Source organism: Ailuropoda melanoleuca, unplaced genomic scaffold, assembly GCF_002007445.2.
Source record: "Ailuropoda melanoleuca isolate Jingjing unplaced genomic scaffold, ASM200744v2 unplaced-scaffold11384, whole genome shotgun sequence".
Taxonomy (NCBI): Eukaryota; Metazoa; Chordata; class Mammalia; order Carnivora; family Ursidae; genus Ailuropoda; species Ailuropoda melanoleuca.
In genome coordinates, this window is record NW_023179820.1 from 3,502,730 (window position 1) to 3,518,101 (window position 15,372).

Here is a 15,372-nt window from a genome sequence, read left to right on the forward strand (position 1 = left end):
TTTGATGGAATTTTAGTCATACTGGCAAATTCTTTGTATAGAGTCCTTCTCAAGATGCTTTAGATAGGAATTAATATCCTGGTTCCTATAAAGCCAATTGTAAACTTAATTATGCATTGTACGGTATATATTTTAATAATTTCTGGGATGCACTATAGAATGTTGCTTCACTTTCCCTAGTCTTGATTTTACAGTGGAACAACAGAGCTCAATTAATTCATTTATTCTCTAACCTTGACCACAATCCTTTATCCTGGCTGGTTTAAGAGTAGGTTGAGGAGAAGAGCCCAGTAAAGGAAACTCTGTCTTGACCTCATGCCCTTTATAATACAGTGGGAAAGTAAACATTTGTCAAATTGTGATGTAAATAAATTAAATTGTAGCCTGGATCCCATGTTACAGAAGTGAATTACTTCAAGTAAGGAGACAATAATGAATGGGATCCTTCAGCTGAAATTCTGAATTTGAATGGGAGTTTACCAGGTTAAGAGTAAAAGAAAAAAGCATCTAGGCAGAGGAGATAGTATAGAATGATGTCCTTTGGCTCAGAGTGATGAAGGTCCAGGATGAAGATGTAAGGCAGGCTGAGGCCATAAAACAGGGGCTGTTAAGGATTGGGGGGGTTTATTCTAAGTGCAATAGGAAGCCTGTCACCTGTTTTAAACAGGATGAGTTGCATTATTTGATTCTTGCCTGGAAAACTTACATTTCCCCATTTAGGTCCAGAACTAAATCTTATTAACTTTAATAAAGCTGGACTGCTCTCACAATTCATCCAATAAATTAAGGTGCTGTGATTTTAAGTTCCAATTTTATCTCCTGAGTTTTGTCTAAAAATTTGCTCTCTAATTAATTAATAAAGTAACTTTCTGCAATTAATCTAAGAATTCTTTCAGAACTCCTAATGTCTGATTTAAAAAAAAAACCACAAAACAAAAAACCACCTTTGGACTCAAACCATTCAAATTTCAGGAGAAATTTTACATATAAAAGAAAAAAAAGTTGACAAAATAGGGTTTAGTTTTATCCTGTCATTTATACATAGTTCTAACTCTCTGGTATTGAGGGAGGAATGGGGTTACTGAGTTGGGGCTCAGAAATTGCTATTTCCACACTCTTTTCTCTAGACAGATCCCAGGGAGAGTTTTCCCACTGTCCTACCATGGTACCTGTATTAAAAATCTGAGCACTAAGAAAATCTTTGGATTCAGTAGCTTAAGGACAGGAAAATGTGAAAAGCAAAAACAGTTGAAGGAAAACATTCCGATGACAGCCACAAAGAGAAGAGCGACATAAAAAATATCACTCTCTGCCCCAAAATATCTGAACCATATAATATCTGGATGAGTTTGTTTCTTCTTTTTATTCCACCTAAAACTTCATTGGTGGATGATTCATCTCTGTGAACTTTTTTTTTTTCCTAAGAAATGGAGACGTATTCCTAAAATCCTTTCCAATTTCCATGTATCTCTAGAAACTAACTGTAACCACGGGCATTTAATTTCATTGTACATTCTTAGCTTCTACTTAAAATCATTCTGCAATATGTTTACAAGAATAGGTCTATCAGGTGCCTGGGTGGCTCAGTAGGTTACATGTCTGCCTTTGGCTCAGGTCATGATCCCAAGGTTCTGGACCTGCTTCTTCTCCCTCTGCTCCCCTGCTCCTGCTCTCTCACTCTCTATCTCAAATAAATAAATAAATAAATAAAATCTTTAAAAAAAAAAAAAAGGAATAGGTCTATCTTAGGCCTGGAAAAGCTTTTGACTTCATTTATTCATTCACTCATTCATCATCAAACATTTCAAAGATAAAAAAGAAAGACATTATTCCGTGCACTGGGTTTACATCAATGTAGAAACAAATTACCAAAAAAATTCAGTGCCCTCTTGGAACTTACATTCTAGTTACAGATGGGGGAAGGAGAATGAAAAATAATAATAAATACAAGAAATGAATAAAGATGATAGTAGGTTGAAAGCTGATAAGTATAATGGGAAAGAAAGAATAGAACAGAAAAAGGGGATTGGGAACATGGAATCCTAACTAGTAAATTTTAAGGGTCTTAGAATGGATTAGTCCTAAGCTTATTTCCCACCCTATGCCATGTAATTTTATTCATAAATCTTAATTGATAGACTAATTAGGATAATAGCTACCTTGTATTCAGTGTCTGTCGTGTGCTAAATAAGCACTCATTTCAGCTCTACTCTCAGTCACAAATCACTATCTTTTGATCAGATGGAAGTCATCTTAAACAGAATTTGTGCTTGTTACGGACATACTGACCTAAAGGCAAGGCAGAATTAGGAGCCATGTTGCTTAGGCCAGAGACTTCACAGAGGCAGTGAGGGTGAATGGGTGAATATTTGGTTGGTAGGAAATAGTGAGTAAAGTGAGTTAGCAGTGGGTTTGAATTTCAATCTGAAGAAGACAGTTTTCAATATTTTATCATGTCTCTCCCTTAATATTCTAGAAGTAAAAAGGATTACTTGCCAAAAAAAAGGTTGAAAAACTTTTTTCAAAAACTATTGTCCATCTTATATTTAAGTATATTGGCAATTCAGTGTTAAAAATTGACATTCATGGAAAAAATACAGTTCTAAAATAACTTTTGTTCTTAAATAAAAAAGGTTTAAGAAGTTTATGTGTTCTGAAGATAGAGAAACCCAGTGGAATTTTAGATTGTCTTTTCAACTATCTTATGTTAAAAGTGCTGTAATTTTTTTTATGCATGACATCTTATTTTTTTATTATTAGTTTTTTAAAATAATTTTTAAATGGTTTTATTTATTTGTTTGAGAGAGAGCAAGAGAGGGAGAGAGAGCAAGATCATGAGGGGGGTGGCAGAGGCAAAGGGACAAGCAGACTCCCCGTTGAGCAGATCCCAGGGTCCTGGGATCATGACCTGAGCTAAAGACAGGTGCTTAACCAACTGAGCCACCCAGGTGTCCTGACATTTTATTCTTTAATGCATTTATTTGATTTTTCAACTGTTGGTTTCAAACTTCTCAACTCTATAACATAGAACAGAATTTTTATGCACTTATTTCAGGAATTTATTTTATATCCTTCCATATAAGTTTCACTTACTTATTTTTTATTTTTTCATATCTCATTTGGTCAATTAGATGAAGAATTACAATAGTGTTCTTGTCAGTTTATTTTATTGTGTTAATTGTTTCATATGTACTTTCACTCAAAGAGGAATCTAATATTAATTTAAAAAATGCAGATGATCCCTTTCCCATCACCCTGATTTTTTGTATAATTTTGTGCAAGATCTCTCTACTCAGTTGTCATCCCAAGGTGTCTGTGCTTGGTCACCACCATAGAACAACATAGCTAGTTAATGGAAATACATAATTATTTGATATTTGAACACTAAATAAGAATTTTTACAATGGACAGCATGCTACACATTGAAGAAAATGCCTATTTAAGGCATTTCCAATCTTTATTTGAAAAATGAAAGCTTTTGAAGTCAACCGTTATTAATTACTAGATGTCACAGTGAAATTCTAAATAGGTGGATAAATGTTTTGGGAGAACCTTCTGCTGAGTAGAGAAATTCCACAAGTTTATTTAAATTGTATCTGGTGTCCATTAACATATTATTCATAGCATATATAATTTCCTAATTAAAGGCTGAATTTTTATTTTTTGAAATTAAAAACACGATATATGATTTTCTCTTTGCAGGGGGGAGCAGAACATAATATTCCAGTTGTCATTTCAAAGATCTCCAAGGAGCAAAGAGGTAAAGTGTTTAGAGAATTGCATAGTAACTGCTCCTTTGTAAGCCATCCTTACTGAAGAATAAGTCATATTAAAGAACCATAAATTAGTATGTGATTGACTAGCTCCAGATTCCCCGTGACCAGAGAGTAAGTGGCCAAGTCTGATTCCTGACTCTATCACTTTTTTACTCCAGGGGAGGGTTTCTCTCACAGGAAAGAAAGGATAAAAGGAGACCATGTGACTGTGTATAAATTAGGGACTGCACAGCTTTTCAATTGTTTCATTAAACAAACTTATAGACAAATTAAATAACAAGTCCCATCAAATAAGGCAATTCCTGATACACATATTCTTTCAGTTCTCATATGCAGTTTAACTCAGCTTGTCATGAAATTTCATCTAGAAAAACACCGAAGATGTAAAGCAACTGTTTCAATGACTGAAACCAGTAAGATAATCTAATGTTCAAAAAGAAGCTCAGAGCTGATCCCATAGCTGATGGATTGAATGTCTAGATAGAAATTTTTTCATAGATACCTTAATATTATAAGTACATGAGAAAATTTTGTCATTCATCCAGAAAAGTGACCAGTTTTGGGCAACTATAGGATCTGAAATGATAGGATTAAATGGAAATATGTGTTCCACTGTTTGGGCAAAATCATACAACTGCTTTTGCATTCCTATTACTTGTGGATCTTTTAAGATGCTATGTGTATAAAACGTTTAATGTTTCCTTGTATCAGTTTTGATTTTACTTAATTATAAAACTCTTTCATTTGTATGAAGAAAATAGTTGATGCATGATTGGTGCCCTTCTTCCTTCACAGCTGAACTTTCAGGACTGCTCTTTATCGGAGATGCAATTCTACAGGTACACATTTTACCCTTATTTTGTACGTGCAACCAAAACATAAATTCAATTCACAGGACGCCAGGTGAAACCATAATTTTCTTGTCATTGCAGATAAATGGAATTAATGTGAGAAAATGCAGACATGAAGAAGTGGTGAGTTTTCTTTACTTTTTCTTAATATCGTAATTTTCCCCATGTGCAAATAAGGATCTAATGCATTGCTCAACACTGTTCAATTTATTCATTAGGTAGATGTGACATTGGTCCAGTGTGCTAATCAGATTTTCATATGATCTCTTAATTGGTGTGTGTGTGTGTGTGTTTCATACTATAAACAGGTCTGTGAATACTACCCAGGATGAAACGTAATTCAAAGAAATATTTCAAGCATTGCTTGTTATGTTTTTTTTCCCCAGTTTTTCCATTAATCCCTGCCATCAGTGTCCATTAAGTATTTCTCTAGGTGAAATACATCTCTAACTCTTTGAAAATGTTTAAAAGCTTATAACAATAAAATTTATGTCTGTAAAATCTTACACAGTAGCAGAGTCCATTGGAAGAGCATGTAAAGATTGTATGTGAGAGAGAGACAGACAGAAATAGGAGAGACAGAGAGAGAGAAAGAGAAAGAGACAAAGTTTAGAGGAGTTTAACCTCAAGGCATACTGAATTAGCACTAGGCAGAATAGTCATTAATTTGTATTTGTGTGTGTTGTTGTGTTCTGTGTTTTATGTATGTATGTATGTATGTATGTTTGGTTGTTGGTAAATATGCAGATCTGAAGCCCCAGTCTCAGATGTTCTAATTCAGTCAGTTTAGGTGGGCCCGGGAATTTGGATTTTTAGCAATCAGCCCAAGTGGTTCCATTGTAGGTGGCCTATGAACCACACTTTGGGAGAAGCTGTAAGTTTGAAGGGTTTCTGTCGGGGATGGTGAGAAGACATAAAACATGATGCAAAAAGAATAAGACAGTGTTAGGCATTTGGGAAACATTTGTCATGGCTGATTAAATAAGATTCATAGAGCCTTCACTGAATTTCTGTAGCAGCTCACATGGGAACGGATAGAGGGGAAATTGTGTTTAAAAGTTTATGCTCAAGTGTTGTGTTCGATTACATTGCTCCTCAGTTAAAGGCTGTTTACAGAAAACTGTTCTGATGCATTTGTGTATTTCAAACCTCAACAAGGCACCTCGAGTGTTTTTGAGAAACCACAGTTCCCCAAGCAGTGATGCAGGATGGTTCTCAGTTGTGCATGCTTGGAATAACTCAACCAGTTTGTATTCATCACTTGTCTTGGTCTTCTCCGAAATCGTACTGGGGTCACCGTATCGCCACTCTGCGGTGAACAACCTGTAAAATATGTGTTGCAAGTCTCAAATTTCCTACAAATATGTTCAGAAAAAGCAGTGTTTTAGAACAGGTTTTAGACAAATGGGAGAACAGCCCAGAGCACTCTGTTCTGCCGATACAGAGCAAATGTTAAATATAGCCATGTAAGCAAAGAAATTTTAACTTTAGTCTTCTCTCAAAAATACAAATTGATTTTAAACTCATTATACAGGGAGCAAAACCAAGTGCATTCTCTTTTAAAACCACATGCTGTTAGATGGAGTTGTGTTTGCAATTTGCTCTTCTAAGACAGGCAGCATGCTCACACAAGCTGTGCTGCAGCTTTGATTAGACAGATTAGTGTGGCATGAAAGATTAGAATGTGCTAATAATGCCACTTCCTAATACTGTTCATTCTGTTTCAAAGAAAAGGAATTTAGGATTGTATTGCAAATTATGTGTGGCTCTTCACAATACACTTATTTTTTTGAGAGGCTTAACCTTATCAGCTTTGAAATATAGGCACTAATATTCTTAAGTCCCATTCTTTCACTTTCCAACAGTGATTAGATGCTTTTGTCTTCGCTGCTAATTACCTAAGCAAATAGACTGACTTATACCTCGGTGGGGCCGAGGTATTAATTAAATGTTTAAGAATGGACTTAAATGGGCAGAAAAAGGTACAAGCTCAGAGACTGTAGATGGTTTTAAAATAGCATGCTGATGTACCACTTTCCATATTCCAAATCAGTGATTCACATATAGTTCCAAACTCAGAACCAAATTGAGTAGGTGTGACAGTATGTTGTGGGTCCATATAACTTTCCTTTTATTCATCTACATTACTTTGACATTGCTAGAAATTTTGCATTTGGTCCCTGATTAGCTTCAGTCTTAGGATGCCTTCAACAATATAGTTGTAACTTCTGTGCTGGTGTTCCAAGTTTTAATCTATGTAGAAGAGGAATCCCATGGTGTCTGCGATGGGCACCCAATAAGGCTGTTAAGGAATTATTTATTTATTTACAAATGCCTCCCATTTGTGTCTGTTTGTTTCTCATGTTACTAGCATGGACATAAAATAAGTCAATTCTGGGCTGCACCCACACCATGCAAGACATGAAGAAGACTGCTAAAGGAGAGAAGCTTCCAAAGTTTCTTCATTAAGAAAGACTAGCACAAGTGCCATATGTTACTTGGCATGTAACATGGTGGGAAGGTAGCAGGGTACCCAGTTTAGAGGGCTTTCACACTCACAAACAATTGTCCACAAGTCATAGCTGGACCACTTATTAACATTGCAACTTCAGGCAAATGTCCCTCTCTTATTCATCTGTAAAAACAAACTAATAATTACCTTTATAAAGATTGAATGGGAGTAATGTATATGAAATTCCTAGCACAGAGCTGGCAATTAAGAAAAATTAGTTATTATCTTATGCCATCAAATAATATGGCTTCACATGTTGGCACTCTTCTCCCTATTTGCTCCCAGTGGTTACTGCTTCCCACACAGAGAGAGTCCTAATGCATGCTGGTCTGTATCCCAAGCTCCTTCCACCACACCCAGTCAGAAATTGAAGTGGGCATCCATGCCTAGTGGGACAGAGCTGTTTGAAAATGAGGGTTCCTTGTTCATCATAGCAGGTGTCTCTTCTTATTTTTGATATGGATGTGTTTTGTAGCCCATAAGTTATATTCCCAAGATACAAAAAAGTCCCTAATGTACCCACTTTTTTTTCAAGGAAATCCAGATCTATTGTCAGTATTGATGTTAAAATTGATTCTATTTTTTTTTTTACCTTACCATTGAACCTTAGACAGATTAAGTTTATTGTTATCTATCTATCTCTCTATCTATCTGTCTATATTTTATTACCAGGTGAACCAATCACATATCAAACTCTGAGTACCATCTATATGAAATACACTGAGATGGAGTCCTTTGTGTGACAAGAAAGAATACACAAATAACTTTGTCTCTAACTTTGTTGCTATGTGGACATCATTTCTGTAGAGTTTAATAATTAAGAGAGTGTACAAAAAATTATTAGGAAAAGGCATGTTGACTTATGGTCTTCAAAATATAACAGTGTTGATCTATTCATGCTCACTAGAAATAAAAGGAAATAAGATCTAGCTATAGCAGAAAAAAATGCATCATGAGTCTACAGTCAAGATAGTTGAAAATGAGAATCTATCAGTATAATTGAAATTTCCATCTAATAAGACTTTCAAAATAGGATAACTCATCATTAGGCAAAGAAGAATGGATGGATAGGGGATTCCAGTGGTTTCCTTCAAAAATATTTCCGGTTTCATGTTTGAGATTTATGGGTTCTAAAAAAGAGGTTCATTTGCCTTTTGTTTTATGGTTTCACAGATAGAAAACATTAGATAATTAGAAATGCAAATAACTATGTAGTTGAATTTTTATTTTTAAACCAATCTCTAAAAAACTATAATTCTTACAAGAGCAGAACGAGTATGTAAAATTATGTAAGTTAAAATGACATATGCATGCAATAAAAACAAAATTTGAGAAAACTAATATAAAATGTTGTTTAATAGCATTTTAATTATTATGATATGCTTAACTTAATTCAAAATTTCCATTGATATAAAAAGAGTATGTTCTTTTTTGACATACGTTAATTAGAAAATAACTTTAAAAGGGTTATATCCTATCATCTGAAAATAAAACATTAATTTATATATTAGAAGAGTTTAGGAGGTTTTATGAGTTACCAAGGAACATATTTAGGATGCGATTTGGGAACACACATCATTTTACATCTTGGCAAAAAATTAAAATGTCACAGAGTTACAAATTATGTTTTACCTAACTGCTAATAATTCTTAATTTGTTCGTAGCTTGGAAATAGGTTTTGAGGTCTAGCGGATTAATACTTTCCTTAAGAATTCTAACCACAGTGGACTCTTTTTCTTTAAATTAACTACCACCAAAGAAAGCCATATATGAAATAATTATACTTTTAATATTTGCCACTGATTTTAGAAATGTTTAATGTAAGGACAAAAATGTGTAAAATATTATTTATGCTTTGTCTGATTTTGGAAAAAAATAAAATTATCCAGAATGAGTCTTATTATATACTTAAATTTTTATTAATACTATTAGGAGTTCTTTCTCTGCTAAACCCATAGGTCTGTCCCCTCATGAGGTATGAATATAGATAGCACAGGCTATCTATATTAATTAAATGCATGCTTTTCACTCTTGGCTACTGATTCTCATCAAATCCTTATTTACTGTCTAACATAGCTCAAAGATCCAATTTTGTAGCTCCCTTAATAATGAGACAAAGCCAGGCCTGATAAAGAAATTACTTAGTGGGGTCCCAGCCCATTTTTATCTGGAGGGATGGACATGGAGAATGTGTAGCAGCAGGCACAAGGAGACCGTGTTGTACTAGGGGACAAAGTGACTTGAGGTAGAAATGAACGTTTGATATTCCCTCTTCACCTCCTGCAAAGACTCCTTGCAGTCACTCCCACTCTCCAGGTTAGAATGACAAGGGTAGGTGTGTGTTATATAGATTATACAACTTTTCACAAAACTGACATTTTCTTTTCTTTTTTTAAAAAAAATATTTTATTTTTTTATATGCCAGAAAGAGAGAGAGAGAATGCGCAAGAAGGGGGAACAGCAGAGGGAGAAGCAGGCTCCCCACTGAGCAAGATGCCCAATGTGGGACTCGATCCCAGAACCCTGGGATCATGACCTGAGCCGAAGGCAGCCATTTAACTGACTGAGCCACCCAGGTGGCCCTGACATTTTATTTTTAAAATCATTAAACTGAAAGGCAAGGAGAAGAAAGTGTATGAGAATGGAAGTTTGAAGATCTAAGTTAAAAATTGTGTTACAGGGGTGCCTGGGTGGCTCAGTTGGTTAGACATCTGCTTTTGGCTCAGGTGACGATCTCGGGATCCTGGGATCAAAACCCTGTTGGGCTCCCTGCTCAGTGGGGAGTCTGCTTCTCCCTCTCCCTCTGCCCTGCCTCCGCCCCACTCCTGCTTGCTCTCTTTCTCACTTAAATAAATAAATAAAATCTTTCAAAGATTGCATTATAGACATTTTTCTCATTTTTGTTGTTTAAAAGGTGGAGTTTGAATGGTGGACTACTTGAAATACATCAGTCTTAATATCTTTTTCAGCTAAAATATTCAATTATTTTATTTTAAAAGAACATACACTTTGTTAAAACTGTAGAACTGACTATACAATGCAAATAGTGAACTCTAGTGGGCCCTAGTTAATAATAATGTATTGAGAGTGCCTGGGTGGCTCAGCTGTTAAGTATCTGCCTTTGGCTCAGGTCGTGATCCCAGGGTCTTGGGATCAAGCCCTGCATTGGGCTCCCTGCTTGGTGGGAAGCCTGCTTTTCCCTCTCCCACTCTCCTTGTTTGCGTTCCCTCTCTCACTTTCTCTTTCTGTCAAATAGATAAATAAATAATCTTAAAAATAATAATAATGTATTGATATGGGCTTATCAGCTATAACAAATTAATATACTGGTGCAAGATCTTAATAATAAAGGACACTCCGTAAAAGAAGATGGGGAGGGAAATTTCTGCATAATTTTTCTGTAAAATTTAAAGCATTCTAAAAAGTAAAGTCCATTAAAATTGAATAAAAAGAAAAAAAAAACACCTTCCCATGTTCTCTTTCATGAGTGAGTGGATATACGCCAAAATCATGGCATTTTAAGTCAGGTGTATAGAAAACTCATGTAAATTGAGAAGTGATACTGAGAGCTGTCATAATTAATCAGATTAGTTTTTCTTCTTTCGGGCACCCACAACTCCTATGGATTCAGTCTGTGTCCTAGGAGACAGCTCATTAGGGAAAAAAAAACCCTGAAGAAAAATGTTTTGGAGAGAATGACTTTAAAATATCAGACTGCAAGGAATGATGCCCTGCTGCCTCTAAGAAAATGTCTCTCAGAACACTTACTACCACTATGTGATGAAGGAAGTGGTACCTGAAGCAGCCACTGTGTCCAGCAAATGCAGTAATTCTTGTCAGCATCTGGCATAACTAAGAGAATTTAACAGAGGTGACCAGAGAAGAAAAGAGAAAGAACGATGGAGCACTGGATAAATAAATGGAAAGACTAATTGGTAAGCACATGGACACACTCAGAATCAACAGGGGATAGATGATTCTGCAATTTAATAGGGGGGGTTAAAAAAATAAATGATACAAGGGTTATGCATTCATCTATCACTCTCAAAGTAGGTAGTTCTTCCCAAGAGGCTTCTAGAGTTCTGTGTTCTGAAGTCGTTCTGAGACATCTCAGGATGCTACAAGCTACTACTGAAGTACTCAGGGCAATACATATGATTCTCCGGGTCAGAGATCTGGGAATCAGAAACGGAAAAACCCAAGATCTAGTTAAAGATCCAAATACCTGTGGTCACCTGGTTAGGGAATGGCTCTTTGGGTAATTTTAAGGCAGAAAGATATCCTATTATAAATGTGTTTAGTTTTAAGAAGGTCTGGAGCCTAAAACGGCTGCTATGGAATCATGCTGTAGAAAGCATCATGACTTTACTCAATGGTCCCATTATTGTGTATATAAACAAACTCCTAAAAAACGTCCTCCAGTTCCTAGTTTGAGATATCAAAAGAGCATAGAAAAAAGTACATTTGACCCTTTTGGGATTATTTATCAAAAGACAAATCTGCTTTGGTCCGAATGGCTATGTCTCCCCAGATTTCATATGTTGACATTCTAATGCCAGTGTGATAGCATTGGGGGGGTATTAGGTCATAAGTGTGGAGCCCTCATGAATGGGATTAGTGACCTTATAAAAGAGGCCCTAAAGAGCTACCTACCCACCTCCCTCACATGAAAATTAAGAAGTCTACACCCCTGGAAAGGGCCCTTGCCTGACCATGTTGGCACACAGATGTTGGTCTTCCAGCCTCCAGACTGTAAGAAGTAAGTTTCTTGTGTTTGGAAGCTACCCAGTCTACGGTGTTTTGTTGTAGCAGCTGGAACTTACACCTTCCTCCATGGTGTATGTTCAATCTTTAGCAAGTCAATGCAGACATCTGGAGTTAAAGGAGATGCTTTTAATTTTGTTCCCTTCCTGAAACTCTGTTTTATGACAATAAACAGAGGCATTGGTAAATTTTTTGAAAATGGAGAGCAGATTTTCATGTCAGTGGAACTCTCCTGGAGGTCTGAGAAAGCTGAAGTGAAAGCCGATGTCTAGCAAACATTCACATCACAAAAGTCATATAGGAATCAAAGTGGACAGGGGTGTTCTAGCCAAGAACAGGAGTTGAATATTTGGCTCCAGGCCCAGCAGAGGGCATAGGGGAAGTTCTGTGATGCAATAAAGTGAGATAGATATTCTGAACAGCAAGTTTCTCTGCCTTTTCCCTTCTTTTAACTCTCAGAACACAGGCATCTAGGTGTTTTTTGGTTTTTGGTTTTATTTTGTTTTTGTTCTTTTTTTGTTTTGTTTTGTTTTTTACCACTAAGAGGGGAGGTAAAATTTATAGTGAAATTTGATCTAAAAAGAATAACCCACAAATAATACATTTGGGCTCTTCCACTGCAGACTGAGTTTCCACCAGTAACTCCACAGTAGAGCCCAGTAGTGGATAAACCATGCATCCTCTACCCAAAGCTGTCAATTTGCTTTTCAGTCTCTCATTCTTAAATATTGACCGATACCAAAGGATCACCAATATTTGAAGGAAATTGTCCACATCAAGACAACAGCCAAAGCAGACAGAGAAAAATAATTGAAGGAAACAGACAACACAATAGTTAAGGAAAAGAAGCAGGAGTCAATACTATGATGTTTTCAGAGAGGTGGCAGAGACTTATTATACACATTTTTTAAAAAGCCATCATTATATATAAAAGGAACAAGTGGAGAAAAAAAGAAGATATTAAAACTTTGATACCAATATTGAAAAAAAACATAGAATGTAGAGGAATTACAAAATAAAGTTGAGAAACTGGTCAAAATGGAATAAAATAACAAATAAGCAGGCAATAAGACAGAAAAGAATATTAGAGATATTCCATTCGGGAATTCTAACAATAGAATTTTCAGAAAGAAAATCATGGAATAAAGGGATTGATTATTATCTAAGGAATGTCACAAGAAAAGTATCTAGATTTAATGTATATGCTTTCAAATATAAATGAAATGCCAAGCAAAAAAGAAAAAAAAAAGAAAAAGAAAGCATGTCTAAGTATCTGTGCTTCCTATGAAGTGGCATAATACTATTTTTAGTTTGCATTTCCCTAGTGACTAAAGATATCGAACATCTTTTTACGTGCTTATGATATTCCTTTATATTATTGATTAATTGGGTTACTTGACTTATTTATTTCAAAGAGTTTATTTATTTTATACATTCTGGCTGCAAGTAAAATATATAATTTGCAAATATTATTCCCAGTCTTGGCTTGTCTCTTCAGTTTCTTAATTATATCTTTTGAAGCTCAAAGTTTTTGATTTTCATGAAGTTCAGCTTATGGATATTTTAACTTTATCACTTGATCACAGCTTTTGCTGACTTATCTAGTAATTCTAAGGATGTGAAGATTTATTGCTTTGTTTTCTTCTGAGGGTTTTATAATCTTAACTGTTACACTTAAGTCTATGATCAATTTTAGTTAATTTTTGTGTATGGTGCGAGAGAACCATAATGTGGGTATTCAGCTGGTCCAGCATCATTTGCTTTGGCACTTTTGTTACAATGAATCATGCTGCATTTATTTCTAGATACTTAATTGTGCTCCATTAATCTGTGTATGCTTATTCCAATATCACACCATTGATTATTGTAACTTTGCAGTAAGGTTTGCAATTGAAAAATTTAAACTTTATTTTTTTCATATTTGATTTTTATTATTTTTATTTTTTATTTATTCATATTTCATTTTTTAAAAAACTGTTTATGTTAGAACAGTTTTAGATTGACAGAAAATTGTAAAGATAGTATTGAGTGTTGTAATATACTCTACACCCAGTTTTCCTTATTGTTAATATCTTGGATTATTATACATTTCTGATGATTAATAAAACCAATATTGATGCATTGTTATTAATGAAAGTCTGAATAACACTCTATTCAGATTTCCTTAGTTTTTACCTAATAGCTTTTTTCCTGTTCCCAGATCCCTTCCAGAACACACACTGCATTTAGTAGTATGTCTTCTTAGGCTTCCCTTGGCTCTAATATTTTCCAGGGTTCCTTTTTTTGATAACCTTACCAGGTTACCATTACACTGGTTTATGTGTGTTGGGTAGGAAGACCAGAGAGGCAAAGTGCATTCTTGTCATATCATGTAAAGTGTACATACCATCAACATGACTTTATTAGCACTAATATTAACTTTGATCACCTGGCTAAGACAGAGTTTGTCAAGTTTCTCCACCATAAAGTGACTTTTTTTCCTTTCTTTCCATGCTGTGTTCTTTGGAAGAAGCACACCATACAGAGCCCACACTTAAACAATGCAGAATATGCTTCACCTCCACAACAGTGGGTTGTCTACTTACATTCTTTGAAATTCTGCTACATTGGAGATTTGTCTATACACCTTAGTTTGTTTATTCAATCATATTGATAGATCAGTAGACATGTGGGTATTTATTTGTACTTTGGATTAGAAGCCAATGCTGCTTTCTTTTCTTTCTTTCTTTCTTTCTTTTCTTTTTCTTTCTTTCTTTCTTTCTTTCTTTCTTTCTTTCTTTCTTTCTTTCTTTTTTCTTTCTTTCTTTTTCTTTCTTTTTCTTTCTTTCTTTCTCTTTCTTTCTTTCTCTTTCTTTCTTTCTTTCATTCGTTCGTTCCTTCTTTCTTTCTTTCTTTCTCTCAAGGGGTTCTAGCATAGGCCCTTGGGAGCTCTTTCAGTTGGTTTCAGTGTGGCTTTGAAATACTCCCTCAGACTTTTTTTTTTTTTTTTAGCATTTTTTCTTTTTTGGCACTAAAATATGTTTCAGGATCATCTTGTAAATGTCCTGCCAATCCAAGAATCAGCCATTTCTCCTAGAGGTCCTGCTTCCCTTTATTAGAGAGTGTATTAGAAACCAAAATCTGAGTCCTAGGTGTGCTCATTGCTGCTGGAGAAGTACCTTCAATATACTCTCAGCTGATGGAAAAAGGAAATATATGTGTATGTACAGACTTGTTCATATGCACAAATGCATTCATACACATTTCTCTGTATAACCATATGTATCTGTATTAAGCTGAATGTGAGTTGATATGGCTGCCTCCAACCTAATCCATTATCATGCAGATCATTCTAGCCTCCTCTCTTGCTTATCTGTAACCTTCCACTTCAACAGGTGGCTACATCATCTGCCATACATTTGGTTAAGTGTTCAAATCCAGTACACATGTATGGCAGTATAAGAATTGTTAAGCCACTGTAGAGTTTATG

General features: G+C 35.2%; 1 protein-coding gene across 1 annotated transcript in view; it reads left to right on the plus strand.

Moving 5' to 3' along the window:
• SNTG1 (syntrophin gamma 1) overlaps positions 1–15,372 on the plus strand; it is a 556,874-nt gene that overhangs the window by 309,474 nt on the left and 232,028 nt on the right. Inside the window, exons 5-7 of the mRNA XM_034650177.1 lie at positions 3,703–3,760; positions 4,572–4,615; positions 4,709–4,750. Of these exons, the coding sequence (XP_034506068.1) occupies positions 3,703–3,760; positions 4,572–4,615; positions 4,709–4,750 (144 nt within the window). The remainder of the gene's footprint in view (positions 1–3,702; positions 3,761–4,571; positions 4,616–4,708; positions 4,751–15,372) is intronic.